Source organism: Nerophis lumbriciformis, linkage group LG19 (genome assembly GCF_033978685.3).
Source record: "Nerophis lumbriciformis linkage group LG19, RoL_Nlum_v2.1, whole genome shotgun sequence".
Taxonomy (NCBI): Eukaryota; Metazoa; Chordata; class Actinopteri; order Syngnathiformes; family Syngnathidae; genus Nerophis; species Nerophis lumbriciformis.
Window position 1 is genome coordinate 33,202,121 of NC_084566.2, and position 26,562 is coordinate 33,228,682.

A 26,562-nucleotide genomic window follows, 5' to 3' on the forward strand; every position below is an offset into this window, starting at 1 on the left:
TATGTCTACAGAATATATTAATTGATGAAAATTGGGCTGTCTGCACTCTCAAAGTGCACGTTGTTGCCAAATGTATTTCATATGCTAAGCAAAATTATCTGCCAATAGAACAAGAAAATTTGGCTTGTCAAGACTTTCCAAAACAAGTAAAATTAGCTAACCTCAATGAACCCAAAAATACCTTAAAATAAGTATATTCTCACTAATAACAAGTGCACCTTTCTTGGTAAAAGAAAAAAGAAAAAAAAAAGACGTTTTTGCTCAATACGTTGAAAAATATTCTAAAATTAAGTAAATGCTAGTGCCATTATCTTGACATAATGATATGCACTCGGCATTACATTTCTTGAAACCAGCAAACTTATACTAAAAAGGCAACAAGGCAACCGCTTGTTACTCTCCGGGTCTCCTAGCCGCTCAGGCAAATTATATGGTCTAAAAATGCATTTTTCCATCGATAACATGACATCATCGCGCCAAGTGCGTGCTCTTTCAGTCAATTAGTGCGCATATATACAGCCCAAAAATGTTTTAATTGTAATTTTGAAGAATTCATCTGAATGTGCATGAACTACACTGCAAAAACTGAAATCTAAGTAAGATTAAATATCTCAACTAAGGGTGATATTTGCTTATTTTCTGTCTGATAAGATAATTCTTCTCACTAAGCAGATTTTATGCTTTTACTTGTTTTAAGTGTTTTGGTCCTAAATGATCTCAGTAAGATACTACAGCTTGTTGCTGAGATTTGATGACCTATATTGAGTAAAACATGCTTGAAACTAGAATATCAACTGTTGCAAAGCTGTGTCATCAACACTCACAAGTATAAAACTACTTTTTTAAAGTAATAATTTCTTACTTCAAGCATGAAAAAAAAAATCATGATGCCGAGCGCATATCATTATGTCAAGATAATGGCACTAGCATTTACTTAATTTAAGATCATTTTTCAACATATTGAACAAAAAGGTCTCGTTTTTTTTTTTTTTTTTTACATAGAAAAGTGCACTTATTATTAGTGAGAATATACTTATTTTAAGGTATTTTTGGGTTCATTGAGGTTAGATAATTAGGGCCCGCATGGCCCATTGCATAAGGACTCCCACAGGGAGTCCTTATGCAATGGGACATAAGGACCTATTGAATTTGTAAGGTTTTATTATTATCATTCTTCCGCAGCTTTGCGCTGTACTTTGACCCTCTTAACATGCTTCAAAACTCACCAAATGGACAAAAGTATTGGGACACTTAGGACTACTACTTGACAAAAGTATTGGGACACTTAGGACTACCACTGAACAAAAGTATTGGGACACTTAGGACTAAAACTGGACAAAAGTATCGGGACACTTACGACGAACACTGGACAAAAGTATTGGGACACTTGGGACTAAAACTTGACAAAAGTATTGGGACACTTAGGACTAGCACCTGCCAAATACGCGGGCCCGACCAATGCTGCTTGCAGCTTTAATTTTACTTGTTTTGGAAAGTCCTGACAAGCCGAATTTTCTTGTTCTATTGGCAGATAATTTTGCTTAGTTCAAATAAAATATGTTTTGTTTTTTCTTCTTTTTGAACACTGACTTTTTGCAGTGGGCCACATACAACACATCTCTTTAGAGTCCAAGCATTGTTTACTGGGAAGTAGTGCTGGGCGATATATCGGATATACTCGATATATCGCGGGTTTGTCTCTGTGCGATATAGAAAATGACTATATCGTGATATTCGAGTATACGTTCTCACACAGTTGCTTTTAGCTGCGAGCATTACACTACACGCTCTTCTCACTCTTTCTTGTCTCTACTTCTCACAGAGACATAAAACAAGCGCACCTTCTTACATACGTCACATACTGTCGCTCGTGCAACGTCATACGCCCTCGCCGAGCGGCATGGGTAACGTTAGCTGTGGCAGGTGGTGCAAGCGGAGCGGTGCGAGTGGTAATACGAGAGAAAGAAGGTGGGAATCTGGTCACAAATGGAGGAAGAAGAATTAATTCCCAAGAAAAACAGCTGGCGGTGGTTTGGCTTCAAGCGGGAAGATGTTGAACAGACAACCGTAATATGTCAAATATGCGGCAAAAGTGTTGCTACAAAAATTAGCAGCACTGCTAATGTGTAGCATCTTTTGAAAAAACACCCGCTAGAGAATGAAGAGTGCTTGAAACTCCGCATGTCAACATCTCCGGCTGGTGCCACACCCAACTAAATACCAAAGCAAACAGCACTGACCCAATTCAGCCTGGAGTGTTCCATTTCCACATCAACAAAAAATAGTCAACATAAGGAGATAACGTCCGCAGGAACCTACCACATAGCGAAGAACATACACTATTTGATTTCTATTATGCAGCTCATTTTTATTTGACAATTGTTGAAATATCTTGTGACATCATGCACAAAAGTGCACTTTATCTGTTTTGAACTATTGTAGTGGCGTTCTGTACAAAAAATGCACTTTAATTTAGTGTTGTTTTGATATGTCATCTTAGTGACATCATGCACATTTTTTTACCTTGAAATTATTTTTTTTACCCTGAAAATCATTTTTTACTTTGAAAATCATTTTTTACCTTGAACATTTTTTTTTACCTTGAACATTTTTTTTTACCCTGAAAATCATTTCTTACCTTGAAAATCATTGTTTACCTTGAAAATCATTTTTTACCTTGAAAATCATTTTTTACCTTGAAAAACTTTTTGTCTTTGAAAAAAATTTTTTAACCCTGAAAGTCATTTTTTACCTTGAAATTTTTTTTACCTTGAAATTTTTTTTTTTACCCTGAAAATAATTTTTTACCTTGAAAATAATTTTTTACCTTGAAAAAATTTTTTACCTTAAAAAAAAAAAAGTTTACCCTGAAATTCATTTTTTTTACTTTGAAAATCATTTTTTAATTTGACACATTTTTTTACCTTGAAATTTTTTTTTCTACCCTGAAAATCATTTTTTACCTTAAAAATCATTTTGTACCTTGAAAAAATTGTTACCTTGAATTTTTTTTTTACCCTGAAAGTCATTTTTTACTTTGAAAATCATTTTTTACCTTGAAAATTTTTTTTTACCTTGAAATTTTTTTTTTACCCTGAAATTTTTTTTTACCTTGAAAATCATTTTTTACTTTGAAAAAAATGTTAACTTGAAAAATGTTTGCACTCATAGCTTGTTTTAAAATGTCTCTGACAATCTTGCACTTTCTGTTTTGAAATGACATGAATGTTTGTGCCACTGCTTAATAACTGTTTTATAAATACACTTTTGCTAAATTGACTTAGTTGTGATTTCCCTCTCTGCATGAAAGTTTAAAATGAGCATATATTAATGCAGTATGAAGAAGAATGTTTTAATGTAGACACATAGAATCATCATACTGCTGTGATTATATGCATCAAGTGTTCATTCAAGGCTAAGGCAAAATATGGAGATATATATCGTGTATCGTGACATGGCCTAAAAATATTGAGATATTAAAACACTGAATTTATATACAAGAGATGCAAGATCTTTTGATAACTATTATCACGCTGAAATCTGCTTTAATGTGGTGTTTTGCTGCTTTTATTGTGAAGGCCTACCTCACAGGAGCCCCACGGCTCTGGGCGGGCTTCAGTAAGACCGTGACCGTGCTGTCCGTCTGATTCAGGGACGTCTCCTGGTCGTACGTCGGCATTGACGGAGCTGTAGACGAAGCGACACAGGAATTCAGGCAGTACTCCATATACAGTAAAAAAAGCAGGCTTCACTACACGTCTTAAAATCAAGCCTGGAGCTCTGGCAACTATCTGTCTGTCGGATACAGATTTGGGAGCTGTATATGCTCACCTCGCATGATATTGTTGTTAAAATGTTTTGATTGATTGATTGAAACTTGTATTAGTAGATTGCACAGTACAGTACATATTCCGTACAATTGACCACTAAATGGTAACACCCCAATAAGTTTTTCAACTTGTTTAATTAAGTCGGGGTCCACATTATTCAAATCATGGTAAAATGTGAGCGTTAAAATGTGCTAGTTGTGTCCACCCGCTAGAGAATGAAGAGTGCTTGAAACTCCGCATGTCAACATCTCCGGCCGGTGCCACACCCAACTAAATGCCGAAGCAAACAGCACTGACCCAAGGCTACTAAGGCTTACTAGAGGCACAACACACTTTCAACACACCACTGTGGCACCTCAAATACCACAAAAAGGGTCACTTTAAAGCAGAGGTGGGTAGAGTAGCCAGAAACTGTACTCAAGTAAGAGTACTGTTACTTTAGAGATGTATTACTCAAGTAAAAGTAAGGAGGAGTCACCCAAATATTTACTTGAGTAAAAGTAAATAGTATGTTGTGAAAAAACTACTCAAGTACTGAGTAACTGATGAGTAACCTGTTCGATTAATGATGACGGCAACAAAAAATGCACAAAAACATAAAAATAGCAATGAGCAAATTCAGAGCCAGGAATATCTCTTAAGCAACTAAAACAATAATATATATTAAATAATAATACAAACCCCGTTTCCATATGAGTTGGGAAATTGTGTTAGATGTAAATATCCTTTTCAACCCATACTCCGTTGAATATGCGACAAAGACAACATATTTGATGTTCAAACTGATAAACATTTTTTTTTTTTTGCAAATAATCATTAACTTTAGAATTTGATGCCAGCAACACGTGACAAAGAAGTTGGGAAAGGTGGCAATAAATACTGATAAAGTTGAGGAATGCTCATCAAACACTTATTTGGAACATCCCACAGGTGAACAGGCAAATTGGGAACAGGTGGGTGCCATGATTGGGTATAAAAGTAGACTCCATGAAATGCTCAGTCATTTACAAAAAAAGATAGGGCGAGGGTCACCACTTTGTCAACAAATGCGTGAGAAAATTGTTGAACAGTTTAAGAAAAACATTTCTCAACCAGCCATTGCAAGGAATTTAAGGATTTCACCATCTATCACAGGGTTCAGAGAATCTGGAGAAATCACTGCACGTAAGCAGCTAAGCCCGTGACCTTCGATCCCTCATGCTGTACTGCATCAACAAGCGACATCAGTGTGTAAAGGATATCACCACATGGGCTCAGGAACACTTCAGAAAACCACTGTCAGTAACTACAGTTGGTCGCTACATCTGTAAGTGCAAGTTAAAACTCTCCTATGCAAGGCGAAAACCGCTTATCAACAACACCCAGAAACGCCGTCGGCTTCGCTGGGCCCGAGCTCATCTAAGATGGACTGATGCAAAGTGGAAAAGTGTTCTGTGGTCTGACAAGTCCACATTTCAAATAGTTTTTGAAAACTGTGGACATCGTGTCCTCCGGACCAAAGAGGAAAAGAACCATCCGGATTGTTATAGGCGCAAAGTGTAAAAGCCAGCATCTGTGATGGTATGGGGGTGTATTAGTGCCCAAGACATGGGTAACTTACACATCTGTGAAGGCGCCATTAATGCTGAAAGGTACAAACAGGTTTTGGAGCAACATATGTTGCCATCCAAGCAACGTTACCATGGACGCCCCTGCTTATTTCAGCAAGACAATGCCAAGCCACGTGTTACATCAACGTGGCTTCGTAGTAAAAGAGTGTGGGTACTAGACTGGCCTGTTTGTAGTCCAGACCTGTCTCCCATTGAAAATGTGTGGCGCATTATGAAGCCTAAAATACCACAACGGAGACCCCCGGACTGTTGAACAACTTAAGCTGTACATCAAGCAAGAATGGGAAAGAATTCCACATGAGAAGCTAAATAAATGTTTCTCCTCAGTTCCCAAACGTTTACTGAGTGTTGTTAAAAGGAAAGGCCATGTAACACAGTGGTGAACATGTTCTTTCCCAACTACTTTGGCACGTGTTGCAGCCATGAAATTCTAAGTTGATTATTATTTGCAAAAAAAAAATAAAGTTTATGAGTTTGAACATCAAATATGTTGTCTTTGTAGTGCATTCAACTGAATATGGGTTGAAAAGGATTTGCAAATCATTGTATTCCGTTTATATTTACATCTAACACAATTTCCCAACTTATATGGAAACGAGGTTTGTAAATGGAGCGGAGTAAAAGTAGCGTTTCTTCTCTATAAATATACTCAAGTAAAAGTAAATGTTGCATTAAAACTACTCTTAGAAGTACAATTTACCCCAAAAGTTACTCAAGTAGATGTAACGGAGTAAATGTAGCGCGTTACTACCCACCTCTGTTTTAAAGTCAGTTCCTTACTATTACTAAGGACCGTTGAAACACAAGTAGAAGGCTGCTCAACTTCGATGTTTGAATACATTTTCCTTTAAGAAACAAACATTCTAAACTTTTAACTAAGGCACAGCGACTTATTCTAAAAAAATACCAGCTATGATAACCTCGGTTCGATCCGGGTCACGGCACCAATTGTTGGGTATGGCCTTTTGAGGTTCTTTAATGTTACACTGGGAAAGAATGACTATTCATCATGTATTTTTTGCTCTGCACTTGACCCATCCTCATGTTCACCCCCCCTGGGAGGTGAGGGGAGCAGTGAGCAGCAGCAGTGGAATAATTTTTGGTGATTTAGCCCCCAATTCCAACCCTTGATGCTGAGTGCCAAGCAGGGAGGTAATGGGTCCCATTTTTTATAGACTTTGGTACATACTTGCCAACCTTGAGACCTCCGATTTCGGGAGGTGGGGGGGGGGCGTGGTTGGGGGCGTGATTAAGAGGGGAGGAGTATATTTACAGCTAGAATTCCCCAAGTCAAGTATTTCATATATATATATATATATATATATACATATATATATATATATATATATATATATATATATATATATATAAGAAATACTTGACTACTTGACTTTCAGTGAATTCTAGCTATATATATATATATATATATATATATATATATATATATATATATATATATATATATATATATATATATATATATATATATATATATATATATATATGTATATTTATTTTACTATATATATATATATATATATATATATATATATATATATATATATATATATATTTATTTTACTATATATATATATATATATATATATATATATATATATACATATATATATTAGAGATGCGCGGTTTGCGGGCACAACCGCGGAGTCCGCGGATTATCCGCGGATCGGGCGGATGAAATTAAAAAAAATTAGATTTTATCCGCGGGTCGGGTCGGGCGGTTGAAAAAAAAAATAATTAGATTTTAAATAGATTCAGGCGGGTGGCAGTTAAACCAATTGGGAAATATATATACATAGTTAAATGTTGTTACCCACATACGAAAAACGAGCAGGCACCTGCTGCATATGCCACAACAGAAAAAAAAAAAAAAAAGAGATGGACACTTTTACGGAGCGGAGAAGGGACGCCTCGCCGGGGTCCGGGACCGAGGCCCCTTCCCCCGAGAGGGCCCCACCGGGAGCCGTAGCTGAGGCGATCCGCGAGAAGGGCCCGATGCACGTCCAGGGTCACCACCGCGCCCACCGCACCGACACCCCGCCTCGTCCGCCTTCGCCACGGCCGGCGTCACACGCAGCAGGTAAGCAGCTTACCTGCCCGCCACCCCCGTGGCCGGGGGCTCGTAACAGGGGTCACTCCGCGCGCTCCGCCCGCGCAGCTTACCTGCCCGCCACCCCTGTTGCCGGGGGCGCGTAACAGGGGTCACTCCGCGCGCAGTGCGCTCACGAAAGGGGTGGGGCCCATATCCGGCCGTCGCCGGCAGCGAGACGCGCTTGGAGGTGCGCTCAGCGCGGCTCCCATATGATTGCGCACTGGTGTGCGTCTGGGCCGTGACAGCGTGGCACGCGAATGTCTGTGCTGCATTGGATCAGTCTCCTTTCTTTAACAGGCAAAAGCTTTATAACCTCACTAATGCCTTGCATCGTCTATATTAGATATATAACAACGGTTGCGGTTCTGATTAAATGTTAGAAACGGGTGGGTGGCTGAAGGTTGACGACTTTCTGATGCGGTTGCGGATGAAATAATTGCCTATCCGCGCATCTCTAATATATATATATATATATATATATATATATATAAAAGAAATACTTGAATTTCAGTGTTCATTTATTTACACATATACACACACATAACACTCATCTACTCATTGTTGAGTTAAGGGTTGAATTGTCCATCCTTGTTCTATTCTCTGTCACTATTTTTCTAACCATGCTGAACACCCTCTCTGATGATGTATTCTGCTTCGTCTCCTTGTTGTGTGCGCAGTTGTGCACTGCACTCTCTAAAAGCCCTAGATGTTAATGTCACATATGCATGTACAGTAGATGGCAGTATTGTCCTGTTTAAGAGTGTCACAACATTGCTGTTTACGGCAGGCAAACTGCTTTATGGTAGACGAAAACGTGACTGCTGTTGTTGTGTGTTGTTGCCGTGCTGGGAGGACGTTAATGGAACTGCCTAACAATAAACCTGGAGGGGGCGTGGCCTCCAGCTCCGCCTGAATTTCGGGAGATTTTCGGGAGAAAATTTGTCCCGGGAGGTTTTCGGGAGATTTTCGGGAGAAAATTTGTCCCGGGAGGTTTTCGGGAGAGGCGCTGAATTTCGGGAGTCTCCCGGAAAATCCGGGAGGGTTGGCAAGTATGCTTTGGTATGACTCACAACCTACCGATCTCAGGACGGACACTCTAACCACTAGGCCATATTTGTATTAATATCTTGGTCCAATTCCGAGGCTGAACTATTGGTGTGTCCACTGTGCCAGAAAAGAAGCAAATATTGACAGAAAAGTCCAATAGTTCTTTCTTTAACGATCAGATTACTATTTGAAGAAGAGATTTAAAATGGTGCAATAATGTCGACAGGCAGCACATTTTCAGAAGCACTTTTTTAAAACAACACAGTTACATATTCTATTTACACGTTTCTATGTCGACGCGGCTGCCGAGCAGTACATGATTAATTCATCAGCCGCGCTAACCGACCTATGACCCACCTGAAATCTTGGTGGTGAACTGGGTGACGGCAGCCGGGCCGTAGCCCTTAGCCGTGCTGGCGCGCAGGGTGAAGGAGTACGTGGAGCCTGGGTAGAGTCCCGCAAACACGTGGGTGGTCTCGTTGCTGAGCTTGGCCACCTTGCCGCTCTGGTTGGAGAGGTCAAGCTCGGGGTCGAAGGAACTCACCGCCTTGTAGGAGATCTGTGTGGGGGAGGGGTAGAGGATGAATATTCAGATTATTTGTATGTTTAAGATAAGCAGTTTCCCATGAGATTTTAGCATTTTACACACAAAGTCCTAGAGAAATAGAGCCTTCTAATTTTGATTACTGCAGCAGGAAAGGACACGCCCCTTTTTGCAGGAGCGCTCCTGTCGAGAAAATATTTCGGTAGATTTAGCTAAATTATTTTAATCTTTTTACAAAAACTACATATTAGATGGGATGCAAAAGATGAAAATGTCGATTGCAATGATCTAAAAAAAACTCACACTGAGTATAAACAATAAAATGCAACATACTGTAATATTGAATTTACTTACATAAAATAATGCAAAAAAAAGTATCAGAATCAGAATCAGAATCAGAATCAGCTTTATTGTCATTACGCAAGGTAACGAGATTGAGGCCATTCCATACAGTGCGATGTGTGCATGCTAGAAAAACAATGTGCAAATATATAAAAATATAAAAAATGTAGAAGTGCAATGAATATGGTGTGAAATGAATATATACATGAAGAAAAAAAAAAAAAAAAAAAAATATATATATATATATATATATATATATATATATATATACATATATATATACAACTACTTTGGCTGCAACACGTGCCAAAATAGTTGGGAAAGGGCATGTTCACCACTGTGTTACATGGCCTTTCCTTTTAACAACACTCAGTAAACGTTTGGGAACTGAGGAGACACATTTTTTAAGCTTCTCAGGTGGAATTCTTTCCCATTCTTGCTTGATGTACAGCTTAAGTTGTTCAACAGTCCGGGGGTCTCCGTTGTGGTATTTTAGGCTTCATAATGCGCCACACATTTTCAATGGGAGACAGGTCTGGACTACAGGCAGGCCAGTCTAGTACCCGCACTCTTTTAATATGAAGCTACGTTGATGTAACACGTGCCTTGGCATTGTCTTGCTAAAATAAGCAGGGGCATCCATGGTAACGTTGCTTGGATGGCAACATATGTTGCTCCAAAACCTGTATGTACCTTTCAGCATTAATGGTGCCTTCACAGATGTGTAAGTTACCCATGTCTTGGGCACTAATACACCCCCATACCATCACAGATGCTGGCTTTTCAACTTGGCGCCTATAACAATCCGGATGGTTCTTTTCCTCTTTGGTCCGGAGGACACGACGTCCACAGTTTCCAAAAAACAATTTGAAATGTGGACTCGTCAGACCACAGAACACTTTTCCACTTTGTATCAGTCCATCTTAGATGAGCTCAGGCCCAGCGAAGCCGAGGACGTTTCTGGGTGTTGTTGATAAACGGTTTTCGCCTTGCATAGGAGAGTTTTAACTTGCACTTACAGATGTAGCGACCAACTGTAGTGACTGACAGTGGGTTTCTGAAGTCTTCCTGAGCCCATGTGGTGATATCCTTTACACACTGATGTCGCTTGTTGATGCAGTACAGCCTGAGGGATCGAAGGTCAGGGGCTTAGCTGCTTACGTGCAGTGATTTCTCCAGATTCTCTGAACCCTTTGATGATATTACGGACCGTAGATGGTGAAATCCCTCAATTCCTTGCAATAGCTGGTTGAGAAAGGTTTTTCTTAAACTGTTCAACAATTTGCTCACGCATTTGTTGACAAAGTGGTGACCCTCGCCCCATCCTTGTTTGTGAATGACTGAGCATCTCATGGAATCTACTTTTATACCCAATCATGGCACCCACCTGTTCCCAATTAGCCTGTTCACCTGTGGGATGTTCCAAATAAGTGTTTGATGAGCATTCCTTAACTTTATCAGTATTTATTGCCACCTTTCCCAACTTCTTTGTCACGTGTTGCTGGCATCAAATTCTAAAGTTAATGATTATTTGCAACAAAAAAAATTTTTAGGTTGTCTTTGTAGCATATTCAACTGAATATGGGTTGAAAATGATTTGCAAATCATTGTATTCCGTTTATATTTACATCTAACACAATTTCCCAACTCATATGGAAAAGGGGGTTGTACATTCTGGGTGTCTCATTCAGTAAAAAAATGTAATATTCCTTTTCGTTTTTAAAGGCGATCTGTCATTACGTTTTTAGCATTTCATCAGACATTATTGTGAGGTTTTATATTAGTGTTCTTAAAAATTAGACATACCGGCCCCCAGACACATTTTTTCTCTAAATTTGGCCCCCCCGAGTCAAAATAATTGCCCAGGCCTGCTTTACGGTACGCGTGGTCGCGAAACCAGGTTAGACCGGTTCCACTCCACTTTGCAGCTTGTTACGACTTAATGTCAGGAAGGCTTTCATGACGGCTTTTCCAAAATTTGTCAGTAAAATCTAACCATGTCGGAGGGCAACAATGTTCTAATTGTGGTGCGTAGTGACACACCAGTGCAAGCGTGTTCACTGTGTTCAGTCTGCAGGGAGGCAATCAGGTTAAGGGGAGTGTTTTCTCCTAATATCCATTTAGAATAAGTCGCGCTCATAAAAAAGGGAAAGAAAACTCCATTATAATTCCAATCAAGGAACACAAAAGAGAGTTGGGAGCACAGCATAATTTGTGTCCATCAAGTTTGGAAATGCTTGGGAGCCTTCTGTCATTTAGTCTTTTGTCTGCGTTGCCGCCATCTCCGATATCATAACGTTCCAGGGCGAGCCGTTTGAAATTACACGTCAACGCGGACGCGCACGGCCCTAATGAAAGTGACGGGGAAAATAATGGGAAAACATTCCACTCCACGGGAGACATTAGAACTCTGCTGTAATATTGCTTTACATTTTTCCACACTGCAAAAACTGAAATCTAAGTAAGATGAAATATCTCAAATAAGGGTGATATTTGCTTATTTTCTTCTCACTAAGCAGATTTTATGTTTGAGTGTTTTACTCGTTTTAAGTGTTTTGGTCCTAAATGATCTCAGTAAGATATTACAGCTTGTTGCTGAGATTTGATGACCTATATTGAGTAAAACATGCTTGAAACTAGAATATCAACTGTTGCAAAGTTGTGTCATCAACACTCACAAGTATAAAACTACTTTTTCAAAGTAATACTTTCTTATTTCAAGCATGAAATAAAAAAAATCATGATTTTGACACAATTGTGTCTCATAATTAAAACAGATGACAGCCAAATGGACTTTGCTGTTTCATTTTCAATGAAACAATAGAAAATAGCACAGTAAACTGACAGTTAATATTTAAACATTTGACATTTCCAACTATTTTGAACAGAAATAGTTTCGGATACATTTTGGATAAATTCTTCAAAATTACATTAAAAAATTTTTTTGGCCGGGGGCCAGGCTGTAAATATATATATATATATATATATATATATATATATATATATATATATATATATATATATATATATATATATATATATATATATATATATATATATATTTATATATTAGGGCTGCAACAACTAATCGATTAAATCGATTAAAATCGATAGTTGGCGATTAATTTAGTCATCGATTCGTTGGATCTACGCTATGCGCATGCGCAGAGGCATTTAATTATTTTTTTATTTTTTTATTTTTTTTATTTATTTAAAAAAAAATGTAATAAACCTTTATTTATAAACTGCAAAATATACATATATATATATATATATATATATATTAGGGCTGCAACTAATAATTAATTTGATAATCGATTAATCTGTCGATTATTACTTCGATTAATCGATTAATAATTGGATAAAAGACACAAACTACATTTCTATCCTTTCCAGTATTTTATTGGAGAAAAAAAACCCAGCATACTGGCACCATACTTATTTTGATTATTGTTTCTCAGCTGTTTGTACATGTTGCAGTTTATAAATAAAGGTTTATTAAATTTTTTTTTAAATAAATTTAAAAAATAAATAAATAAATGCCTCTGCACATGCGCATAGCGTAGATCCAACGAATCGATGACTAAATTAATCGCCAACTATTTTATAATCGATTTTAATCGATTTAATCGATTAGTTGTTGCAGCCCTAATATGTAAATATATATATATATATATATATATATTATATATATATATATATATATATATATATATATATCTATATTCCTTGCACACTAATTGACTGAAAGAGCACGCACTTGGCGCGATGATGTCATGTTATCGATGGAAAAATGCATTTTTAGACCATATGATTTGCCTGAGCGGCTAGGAGACCCCGAGAGTAACAAGCGGTTGCCTTGTTGCCTTTCCATTAAGAAAAATAAACTAGTTTTAGTATAAGTTTTCTGGTTTCAAGAAATGTCATGCCAAGCGCATATCATTATGACAAGATAATGGCACTAGCATTTACTTCATTTAAGAATATTTTTCAACATATTGAGCAAAAAGGTCTAATTTTTTTCTAGCAAGAAAAGTGCACTTGTTATTAGTGAGAATATACTTATTTTAAGGTATTTTTGGGTTCATTGAGGTTAGCTAATTTTACTTGTTTTGGAAAGTCTTGACAAGCCAACATTTTCTTGTTCTATTGGCAGATAATTTTGCTTAGTTCAAATAAAATACCCCTCATTTTTGTTTTGTTTTTCCCCTTGTTTTTGAACACTGACTTTTTGCAGCGCAGGAAGAGGGATTTTATGGAGCGTCGCGGCTGCGCATGTGTAAAATCTCAATATGTCCAGGAGAAATAAATAAATGGGGTGTAACCTCGCCACTTACGCTCTTACTGAATGAACGGCGACGGTTGAAAAGAGTTATGGCGTACACCAGGCGGCCTCATTAGGCACACTTTGATGGCATTTGCTCGCTTTTTGATGGAGGGCTATTAAATGTTGACACACTGTCGGACCATTTCTCAATTTAAAGTGAGCTGCTTCCATATTTTACTACAGGAAACCAAAGTAAGAACTCTGCTGATTTTAAATGATCCATTGATTTTGACCGAAATGGCCAAAGTAGCTATATATGCACTTTCCCAGTCATCTATTAATCAAAATGTGACATTTTCAGGGATTGTGAGCCCCTGGCAGGAAAACTACCGATTTGAGTGAGATCAATCACGATTTCCATTGTCGTTGCTAATGACGGAGGTTAAACAGCTCGTTGACTCCACGACTCGACAAGTCACGGTTTGAGTTATTTGATAGGACAGTGTCGGACGCAGATATTTACATATATCCGTATTTAAGTGTTACTTCTTTATTTTCATAGTCATATTACAAAACAGCTAGTGTTCTTCTTCCAATTGTGGTCTTTTGGTTGTCTGCAAGTACTGTGTGCTAACCTTGACTTTAGGAATGTAAGGAGGACAGATACTCCTTTTGCTTATCTGTTCCTGTGCCCAGCTGAGGAGGACAATGGGCATGTGTTTGGGCTGGAAAGAGAGACAACGAGGGTGGTAGCGAGAGACACTTTATAGAAGAGAAGGTTTCCATATTTTAGATCAGACCATCTTAGCTGCGCGATTGAATGTTCTATGCTGGACTGGTCTCATTTTATTTCCAAGGCTTTGGAAATAAAATGACAAAATACCTATTCCGTCTCTGGTGGTTCTTCCACTCAGCTGTACGTGTCACAAAGAGCTTGGGAGCGACCAGCAACTTGAATTCCCTCCATAATCTATTAGATTTATATAGCGTTTTTTTTCTCATGACGCAAAGCATGTTGGTCCTACCCAGGCATAAGAGTGGCTTTCAGATGTAACGTCACCCTGTAATGTGTCATGTACAAAACCCAAAACCAGTGAAGTTGGCACATTGCGTAAATTGTAGAGATAAATGCTTTAAAATGTAATATCGGAAATGATCGGTATCGGTTTCAAAAAGTAAAAATTTACTGTACGGAGTGGTACACGGACGTAGGGATAAGTAGAGAGCACCGATAAACCTTAAAGGCACTGCCTTTGCGTGCCGGCCCAATCACATAATATCTACGGCTTTTCACACACACAAGTGAATGCAATTCAAAATTGGTCGAAAGCCATACAGGTCACACTGAGGGTGGCCGTATAAACAACTTTAACACTGTTACAAATATGCGCCACACTGTGAACCCACACCAAACAAGAATGACAAACACATTTCGGGAGAACATCCGCACCGTAACACAACATAAACACAAGGTTTATTGGCGCTCTGTACTTCTCCCTACGTCCTTGTCCACGGCGGCTTTTTAAAAAGTCATGCATTTAACATTTTGAAACAGATACCGATAATTTTGAAACCGAGACCCATAATTTCCGATATTACATTTTTTAAAGCATTTATCGGCCGATAATATCGGCAGTCCGATATTATCGGACATCTCCAACATCAAGGTAGGAACCCTGTTTGTTTTTGAGGTATCTGATTTAACATGGAAGTCACAAGTTCAGAACAATGTTACAGTGCTTTACCAATCCTCCTACTACAATAAAAATAACAACTACAGCCACAACAATAAACATAAGGGTGCATTAATAATGGGAATGTCCGCGGCTCTTTGGTCACTCTGATGCGGCTCAGCTGCATACTGCATACTTGCCGACCCTCCCGATTTTCCCGGGAGATTTCCGTGCCTCTCGTAGTAAATATTAATATTGACCGATTTTCACTCTAACAATAATACCAAGGGCGTGCCATGATGGTGCAGCATTTAGCGCCCTCTACAGTCTGTACAAACAGCGTGCTAACCCAGCCTTTTGTTGTATGCATCTTCTACTTGCTCACGTAAGTGACAGCAAGGCATACTTGGTCAACAGCCACACAGGTTACACTGACGGTGGCCATATAAAACAACTTTAAGACTCTTACTAATAATGCGCCACACTGAACCAAAACCAAACAAGAATGACAAACACATTTCGGGAGAACATCTGCACCTTAATACAACATAAACACAACAGAACAAATACCCAGAATCCCATGCAGCCCTGACTCTTCCGGGCTACATTATACACCCCTGCTACCACCAAACCCCGCTCCCCCACACATCAACCCCCCCCCCCCTCTCTCCGTGCGTCAGTTGAGGTGGGCGGGGTTTGGTAGCGGGGGTGTATAATGTATCCCGGAAGAGTTAGGGCTGCATGGGATTCTGGGTATTTGTTCTGTCAAGCGCCATTCATTCATATAAAACTCGCGGGCCGCACTAACATTCAATTTTCATATTAAGGTGAGGGCCGCGTGTCTGAGACCCTCAGTTTATACATAGCACAAAACAAAACAAAAACCTTTGTATACAGTGTTATTTCATTTTAAATTTCAAAAGATTTTTGTGGCTCCCATTGTTTTCTTTCATTTGTGAAACTGGTCAAATTGGCTCTTTGAGTGGTAAAGGTCGCCGACCCCTGTATTAGACGGTGCTTTTTTCCACACAGGGGCGTATTTTATAGCAAAATAAAGCCATGTAAACGTCAAATAAAGCGAAGGTGCAGCGCGTGAGCGAGCACTTTGCTGCCCCGTTTCCCCGTTCATCACTAACGTGCATTAAAACGAGACTTATTGCTCGTTTCCTGCGGCGCCAACAGCCTGGAGGGCGCAACGCTGAATGCTTTTTGCATGTAGCATGAAATTTTAACAAAGACAAACAGCGCAGACGTGTTGCTCTTTAAGTCCGTCGGCACACCGGCAAAACCCATGTTTGTTTTTTTTTCTAAATATATTATGGACATATTCCTTTACGCCTAAGATGCATACGCTTGACTAAACAAACCCCCGCACGCGGTTCAATCTCACCCTAAGAGAGAGAGAGAGAGAGAGAGAGAGACAGAGAGAGAGAGAGAGAGAGAGCGAGGGCCCCCCTGGCTAAACTAGTCAAAATAGCAGCGCAGTGAGCAAACAGCAACCAGAGAGGGAATCAATCTGTGGGAAAGGCTGCGGGATTACTTCCCAAACCGTAAGACGGTTAAGATCAAGGTGTATTTGTGTGTGTGCGTGTGTGCGTGTGTGTGTGCCATGTTGAGGTCGCCGTGCAGCCAGTGAACAAGGATTGCGTGCAGCCTTAAGTCAACATTTGCTTGAGTGGCGATGCTCTGTCGACTGCCTTTCTTAGATTGTGTTTTCTGCCGAGGTCAAAAGACGACGGCGGCCTGTGTGAGCGTTTTTCAATGTGGCAGACATAAAAAAAAAGAAAATATATACAGCAGCCAAGAAGAACACTGAAATAAAAAAAATAATTGAAAAAATGGTTCCCTTTTACACCAAACACACACTGCAAAAACTGAAATCTAAGTAGGATTAAATATCTCAAATAAGGGTGATATTTACTTATTTTCGGTCTGATAATATAGTTCTTCTCACTAAGCAGATTTTGTGTTAGTCTCACAAAGTAATTCAAGACAGTGAATTTTTAATACTGGGTTTTTAGCTTTTTTATCTTATGTTGTATTTTTCCATTGTATAATGTTTGGTAATGTATGTATTCTTTGTATTTTAATTTTGTATACTCTTATATGGACCCCAGGAAGACTAGCAGTCGCCTTGGCGTCAGCTAATGGGGATCCATTCAATAAACAATAAACAATAAACAATGTAAGAGACTTTTACTTATTTTAAGTGTTTTGGTCCTAAATGATCTCAGTAAGATATTACAGCTTGTTGCTGAGATTTGATGACCTATATTGAGTAAAACATGCTTGAAACTAGAATATCAACTGTTGCAAAGCTGTGTCATCAACACTCACAAGTATAAAACTACTTCTTTAAGGTAATCATTTCTTATTTCAAGCATGAACAAAAAAAGTCATGATTTTGACACAATTGTGTCTCATAATTAAAACGGATGGACTTTGCTGTTTTATTTCCAATGAAACAATAGAAAATACGTACTCATATAGTAGTACAGTTGGCACAGTACAGTAAACTGACAGTTAATATTTAAACATTTAACATTTCTAACAATTTTGAACAGAAATAAATTCCTCAAAATTACAATTAAAAAAATGTTGGCCGGGGGCCGGGCTGTATATATGCGCACTAATTGACTGAAAGAGCACGCACTTGGCGCGATGATGTCATGTTATCCATGGAAAAATGCATTTTTAGACAATATGACTTGCCTGAGCGGCTAGGAGACCCCGAGAGTAACAAGCGGTTGCCTTGTTGCCTTTCCATTAAGAACAATAAATTAGTTTTTAGTATAAGTTTGCTGGTTTCAAGAAATGTAATGCCGAGCGCATATCATTATGTCAAGATAATGGCACTAGCATTTACTTCATTTAAGAATATTTTTCAACATATTGAGCAAAAAGGTCTCTTTTTTTCCTACCAAGAAAAGTGCATTTGTTATTAGTGAGAATATACTTATTTTAAGGTATTTTTGGGTTCATTGAAGTTAGCTAATTTGACTTGTTTTGGAAAGTCTTGACAAGCCAAATTTTCTTGTTCTATTGGCAGATAATTTTGCTCAGTTCAAATAAAATACCCCTCATTTTTGTATTTTTTTTTCTTGTTTTTGAACACTGACTTTTTGCAGTGGAAGAAGAACACTATAATAAGAAATTTAAAAAATGGTTCCCTTTTACACCAAACACAGAAATGATCCAAAACCAAAAACACACTAACGCAACAAGGGAATTATGCAAATTACACATGAAAATAAAAAACTGCAAATGCAAAAGAAAAACACCTTCAGGAGAAAAAACGCTGCAAGTTCATGGGACAAAATGGAAGCCTATAACTTAGACCTTTGTGAATGTTAAAATGCTACTTTAAACATCGCCTGCACAGTCAATAAAGGTTTTTGATTATGGTGACAGTTTGACCCTCCAACAGATCATTTCTATCCCCATCAAAGGGGAAAATTGTGGAAAATCATCTTATTAGTTTATTTTGCAGTCAATGCAATGGGTTTTCAATAGAGATGTCCGATAATGGCTTTTTTGCCGATATCCGATATTCCGATATTGTCCGACTCTTAATTACCGATTCCGATATCAACCGATACCGATATATACAGTCGTGGAATTATGGCATGTTAAAAAAAATAATGCACTTTGTGACTTCAATAATAAATATGGCAGTGACATGTTGGCATTTTTTTCCATAACTTGAGTTGATTTATTTTGGAAAACCTTGTTACATTGTTTAATGCATCCAGCGGGGCATCACAACAAAATTTGGCATCATAATGTGTTAATTCCACGACTGAATATATCGGAATCGGTAATTAAGAGTTGGACAATATCGGAATATCGGATATCGGCAAAATAGCCATTATTGGACATCTCTAATTTTATTGTTATAATTTTATTGCATGATTTTTGTATCCCTTTAATTTAGGTAGCCAGGGACTGCAGATGGAAATGAGATATTTAGCTATAATCTGGTACAGAACATATCCGTCTCTGAGCTTAATGTTCCTGTGCATCGTCCCTTCAAATAAAGACTAAACTAAACATAACTAATAACACTTTGGCACAACTTTATTCGGATACTTTTTTTTTTTTTTGACAGTTGACGGCCAAAATTAGGATAGCACATTTTTGCAGCGTGAGCACTTCTGCACTGCAAAAACTGAAATCTAAGTAAGATGAAATATCTCAAATAAGGGTGATATTTGCTTATTTTCTGTCTGATAAGATCATTCTTCTCACTAAGCAGATTTTATGTTAGAGTGTTTTACTTGTCTTAAGTGTTTTGGTCCTAAATGATCTCAGTAAGATATTACAGCTTGTTGCTGAGATTTGATGACCTATATTGAGTAAAACATGCTTGAAACTAAAATATCAACTGTTGCAAAGCTGTGTCATCAACACTCACAAGTATAAAACTACTTTTTTAAAGTAATCATTTCTTATTTTAAGCATGAAACAAAAACAAATCATGACTTTGACACAATTGTGTCTCATAATTAAAACAGATGACAGCCAAATGGACTTTGCTGTTTTATTTTCAATGAAACAATAGAAAATACGTACTCATATAGTAGTACAGTTGGCACAGTACAGTAAACTGACAGTTAATATTTAAACATTTAACATTTCTAACAATTTTGAACAGAAATAGTTCATGCACATTCAGATAAATTCCTCAAAATTACAGTTAAAAAAATGTTGGCCGAGGGCCGGGCTGTATATATGCGCACTAATTGACTGAAAGAGCACGCACTTAGCGCGATGATGTCATGTTATCGTTGGAAAAATGCATTTTTAGACAATATGATTTGCCTGAGCGGCTAGGAGACCCCGAGAGTAACAAGCGGTTGCCTTGTTGCCTTTCCATTAGAAAAAATAAATTAAAGGGGAACATTATCACCAGACCTATGTAAGCGTCAATATATACCTTAATGTTGCAGAAAAAAGACCATATATTTTTCAAGTTGCACCAGTGGCCCAAAGATGCGAAAGTGGCAAGAAATTGGACGTTTGTTCCGCACACTTTACCGACGAAAGCTATGCTACGACAGAGATGGCAAGAATGTGTGGATATCCTGCGACACTCAAAGCAGATGCATTTCCAACTGGACTGGACAGATCAGCTTTCAGGAAAAGAGAGTGGATGAGGGTATGTCTACAGAATATATTAATTGATGAAAACTGGGCTGTCTGCACTCTCAAAGTGCATGTTGTTGCCAAATGTATTTCATATGCTGTAAACCTAGTTCATAGTTGTTAGTTTCCTTTAATGCCAAACAAACACATACCAATTGTTGGTTAGAAGGCGATCGCCGAATTCGTCCTCGCTTTCTCCCGTGTCGCTGGCTGTCGTGTCGTTTTCGTCGGTTTCGCTTGCATACGGTTCAAACCGATATGGCTCAATAGCTTCAGTTTCTTCTTCAATTTCGTCTTCGCTACCTGCCTCCACACTACAACCATCCGTTTCAATACATGCGTAATCTGTTGAATAACTTAAGCCGCTGAAATCCGAGTCTGAATCCGAGCTAATGTCGCTATAGCTTGCTGTTCTTTCCGCCATGTTTGTTTGTATTGGCATCACTATGTGACGTCACAGGAAAATGGACGGGTGTATATAACGATGGTTAAAATCAGGCACTTTGAAGCTTTTTTTTAGGGATATTGCGTGAAGGGTAAAATTTTGAAAAAAACTTCGAAAAATATAATAAGCCACTGGGAACTGATTTTTAATGGTTTTAACCATTCTGAAATTGTGATAATGTTCCCCTTTAAGAACAATAAATTCGTTTTTAGTGTATGTTTGCTGGTTTCAAGAAATGTAATGTCAAGATAATGGCACTAGCATTTACTTCATTTAAGAATATTTTTCAACATATTGAGCAAAAAGGTCTCATTTTTTTCTACCAAGAAAAGTGCACTTGTTATTAGTGAGAATATACTTATTTTAAGGTATTTTTGGGTTCATTGAGGTTAGCTAATTTTACTTTTTTTTGGAAAGTCTTGACAAGCCGAATTTTCTTGTTCTATTGGAAGATAATTTTGCTTAGTTCAGATAAAATACCCCTCATTTTTGTTTGTTTTTTTCTTGTTTTTGAACGCTGACTTTTTGCAGTGTGTCATACCTCATACTGAGTGATGACGCCGTACGTCTGAGCAGGTTCCCTCCACGTCAGGATGATCTTCTCCTCGTAGGCGCTGCCCTGAATGGACTCCAGGGGGACGGTGCTGGGCACTGCGGGACAAGACACGGCCATCATTAGCGACACCCGCAACTCAATAAAAGTCGGAAACCGCGCCAACTCCTTCCCCGACGTTTGATTTATCTTGCCACGACAATCGCCTAAAGAGCTTCTCAAGGACGCCCGTTACAGCAATGGACACCAGACAAACATATTTGGATGTCAATTTATGCAAAAATGTCAAGTGCTTGACAATAACGATGCGCAGACTGTACGGCGGGATTGAGCGGCGTATAAATAAAGGAGGTGACGTGTCTGCATTATTAATGTGCGTAACATCTGATCCTCTAACTGCTTTCATTCTAGAACACAAGAAGCAATGCGGAGACGGGATTTATCTTCAAGGAGCTGCGGCGACGCCCCCGCCTGTACAAGGTCTTCCCGCGGGATCAGTCGGCGGGAGGATGGCGAGGAGGAGTCGGCGCTTTCAAGTCGTGGCGCCACGATCAAAACGCATGGAACGCCATTCATTGATCAGACGTTTAGTGTTTGTAAACTACAGTACAAATTGGGACAAGAAGGCCTTATTAAAGTTAAAGTACCAATGATTGTCACACACACACTAGGTGTGGCGAAATTCTCTGCATTTGACCCATCACCCTGGGTGAGGGGAGCAGTGGGCAGCAGCGGGGGGCACGGCCGGGAATAATTTTTGGTGATTTAACCCCCAATTCCAACCCTGAGTGCCAAGCAGGGAGGTAATGGGTCCCATTTGTATAGTCTTTGGTATGACTCTTGTGCTGTACATGTCAGATTTGCCAACCCGGATGATTTTTTCCCGGTGGCCTCCAGGAATACTACTTGTACTTATGTACACCAGTGTGTGGTGTTCGGGTCTGTGGGACCCATTTTCATTTTTTATTAAAAGAAAAATGATACAATTAAGTAATTTTCCAAACTGAGACTCACTGACTTTGGCTCATTTTCTGTGAAGAACATATATCAGTTTACATATTTAATTACCACACACCATACACCCCCCCCTACACATTTCTATTACCGCATTTTTCGGAGTATAAGTCGCACCGGCCGAAAATGCATAATAAAGAAGGAAGGAAACATATATAAGTCGCATTTTTTGGGGTAATGTATTTGATAAAAGCCAACACCAAGAATAGACATTTGAAAGGCAATTTAAAATAAATAAAGAATAGTGAACAACAGGCTGAATAAGTGTACGTTATATGAGGCATAAATAACCAACTGAGAACATGCCTGGTATGTTAACGTAACATATTATGGTAAGAGTCATTCAAATAACTATAACATATAGAACATGCTATACGTTTACCAAACAATCTGTCACTCCTAATCGTTAAATCCCATGAAATCTTATACGTCTAGTCTCTTACGTGAATGAGCTAAATAATATTATTTGGTATTTTACGATATTGTGTTAATAATTTCACACATAGGTCGCTCCTGAGTATAAGTCGCACCAAACTATGAGAAAAAACTGCGACTTTTAGTCCGAAAAATACGGTTTAATAAGATGTCCGGGTCCACTGGACCCGGAGCTAATAGAAGTGTGGAAATTGATGTTCTGTGTACTGTTGCGTTTGGACCAGATGTTCCTCCAAGGGAATTTAAGTTACTGGTCAATCCCAAGTTCTTTTGATGACACATAAACTGAGTTTAAATTATCACCAGAACAGAATAGGTATTTTGTCATTTATTTTCAAAGCTTTGAAGAGACCAGCCTAGGACAACACATTCAATTGCGTAGCCAAGTTGATCTGAAAAACCTTACCCAAGTGCTGTGTTCTTCAATATGTCCCTCGCCCCAACCCTCCAGAACGAATACATATGTCTATTGTTCTCCTTAGCTACAGACAGGATGAGATAACAAATAAAAGGAGTATTGCTACTCCCTGCATTCCGAGCTCAAGGTAGTCCACAGTGTACCCTCGGTCATGAGATAGAGAAAAAATAGAAAGGGCACTAGTTATTTCCAACATGACTATAGAAATAAATAACTCTTAAATATGGATATTTGTAGATATCTATCTTCGTCAGTACCATACGCACCCACCCACCCACACACACACACACACACACACACACACACACACACACACACACACACACACACGCACGCACGCATGCACGCACACACACACACACACAGCAGGAGGAGGACAGAGTGTAGGTACACAGAACATCAGAGGGTCAAATGTGCGAGAAAATGAGAGCAGACAGTGTTGACAAACAATGTTGCAACCTTGTGTGGGAACCGCAGGTGCAGAAACACAAAAGAAGAATCCCTGTGGGATGCAGAAACTGGCAAGAGAAATTTTTCCGTGCAACGTTCATATTGTTGTTACTCAGCCAGCCTTTGTGGGTCTGATGGACCCGTTGCATTTTGTGACTTTTAATGCCTCACAATCATACACTTTTATGTTAAAATACTGAACAGATGTTTATTGGGATAAGGTAAACATCTGTTCAACAATATGAACATGACACAAGGGTTAAGAGGCTGTTCAAACAGAAGTGTTTACAAAGTACAAGGAAGAATTTTGATGAACGTCTTAAATCGTATTGAAAATGAGAAATAATCAATTTCATTACAGGAATTATAACTGACTTAAAGGCCTACTGAAACCCACTACTACCGACCACGCAGTCTGATAGTTTATATATCAATGATGAAATCTTAACATTGCAACACATGCAAAAACGGCCGGGTTAGCTTACTAAAGTGCAATTTTAAATTTCGCGCGAGATATCCTGCTGAAAACGTCTCGGTATGACGACGCCTGCGCGTGACGTCACGGATTGTAGAGGACATTTTGGGACAGCATGGTGGCCAGCTATTAAGTCGTCTGTTTTCATCGCAAAATTCCACAGTATTCTGGACATCTGTGTTGGTGAATCTTTTGCAATTTGTTCAATGAACAATGGAGACAGCAAAGAAGAAAGCTGTAGGTGGGAAGCGGTGTATTGCGGCAGGTGTTGTGCCGGATAACGCACCCCCGCCGTAGAATGCACCCCCTGACTGTTGTGCCGGATAACACAGCCGGTGTTTCAATGTTTACATTCCCGAAAGATGACAGTCAAGCTTTACCATTGGCCTGTGGATAACTGGGACAACATATACTCTTACCAGGAGGACTTTGAGTTGGATGCGCAGACGCGGAACCGTGAGTACGCATGTAGTTGCGGCTTCCAAACATTTGATCGCTTGCCCGTACGTGCGTGCCGCTATGTGCATGTCACATACGTAACTTTGGGGACTTTGGGGAAATATATGTGCTGTATGAACTTTGGGGAGGTGAACGGTACTTTGGGCTGTGGGATTGAGTGTGTTGTGCAGGTGTTTGAGTTGTATTGGCGGGTTATATGGACGGAAGCGGGGAGGTGTTTGTTATGCGGGATTAATTTGTGGCATATTAAATATAAGCCTGGTTGTGTTGTGGCTAATAGAGTATGTCTTGTGTTTATTTACTGTTTTCGTCATTCCCAGCTGAATATCAGGTCCCACCCGCCTCTCACAGCATCTTCCCTATCTGAATCGCTCCCACTGCCCTCTAGTCCTTCACTCTCACTTTCCTCATCCACGAATCTTTCATCCTCGCTCAAATTAATGGGGAAATCGTCGCTTTCTCGGTCTGAATCTCTCTCGCTGCTGGTGGCCATGATTGTAAACAATGTGCAGATGTGAGGAGCTCCACAACCTGTGACGTCACGCTACTCGTCTGCTACTTCCGGTACAGGCAAGGCTTTTTTATCAGCGACCAAAAGTTGCGAACTTTATCGTCGATGTTGTCTACTAAATCCTTTCAGCAAAAATATGGCAATATCGCGAAATGATCAAGTATGACACATAGAATGGACCTGCTATCCCAGTTTAAATAAGAAAATCGCATTTCAGTAGGCCTTTAACTGCCTATCAAGAGAACTGTTGTAAATTGTGTTACAATATGAGAATAAGAAGTGATCATATGTGTGAGTAATATCAATGAAGTGGAAAAGGGGTGGGATTAAATAAGCTTTGCTTCTTCCTACTCCTTTTCGGGCATGTTGTAAAGAGAAATGAGAATATGCTAATTGTATGATTTATCATATTGTGACTGCATCGTGCTTACATGTTCAAAATAAACTTAAACCAAACCAAACTATGATAGCAGCACTTTAACTTATCGGTCCTAGGCCACGGGAAATGTGTATTTCCTTTCCTAAGCATACCTATTACACGCAACAATTTAGCACACTTGCACTCAGGGCTGTAACGAGGATTTGATAAATACCAAAGTCAAAAACTGGCTGTCCAAGAAGAACTTTGAAAGTATAAAATCATTGGTATCCCAGTGCCATATTAATCATATTCCCTTGAGCAACACAATACATTTCCAGAACAGCTTTAATTGAGCTATAACTATCGCTCATATAACATCTTTGATAATCAGCATGATTTTTTTTTTTAACAGTCCACTTTTTATTCATATCCTGAAGTTTAGGATATTAAACTATTTTAACATCATTAAAACATACCCAACTTTTAACCACGACCAGGGTTCGAACCCAAGATCTTCTGCTTTGGACTGCAAGTACTAATGACGCCCGCCACGGAGCCGCTGGAAGTGATCAGGAAATGTTGCCGTCAATGTTCCCTCTAATTTTTTATGTGTGTGAGCAAACGCAAAAACTCCCTGAGCATTCAGTGGAGCCCATGTGAGCAACATCAGACGTGCACACTGTGGCTACACCAGCAGTACACCTGTCCCAAACCTGACTAAATAACAAGTTCAATCTCCATCCATCCATCCATTTTCTACCGCTTGTCCCTTTCGGGGTCGCTGGAGCCTATCTCAGCTGCATTCGGGCGGAAGGCGGGGTACACCCTGGACAAGTCCCCACCTCATTGCAGGGCCAACACAGATAGACAGAC

At 39.0% G+C, this 26,562-nt stretch overlaps 1 protein-coding gene across 7 annotated transcripts in view; it reads right to left on the reverse strand.

Moving 5' to 3' along the window:
* Positions 1-26,562, reverse strand: part of LOC133618481 (receptor-type tyrosine-protein phosphatase mu-like) — a 580,372-nt gene that overhangs the window by 232,833 nt on the left and 320,977 nt on the right. For all 7 annotated transcript variants that reach the window (XM_072915241.1, XM_061978877.2, XM_061978875.2 and 4 more), the window contains exons 9-11: positions 21,555-21,664; positions 8,955-9,156; positions 3,585-3,687 (exon numbers count right to left, since the gene is read on the reverse strand). In XM_072915241.1, the coding sequence (XP_072771342.1) occupies positions 3,585-3,687; positions 8,955-9,156; positions 21,555-21,664 (415 nt within the window). The remainder of the gene's footprint in view (positions 1-3,584; positions 3,688-8,954; positions 9,157-21,554; positions 21,665-26,562) is intronic.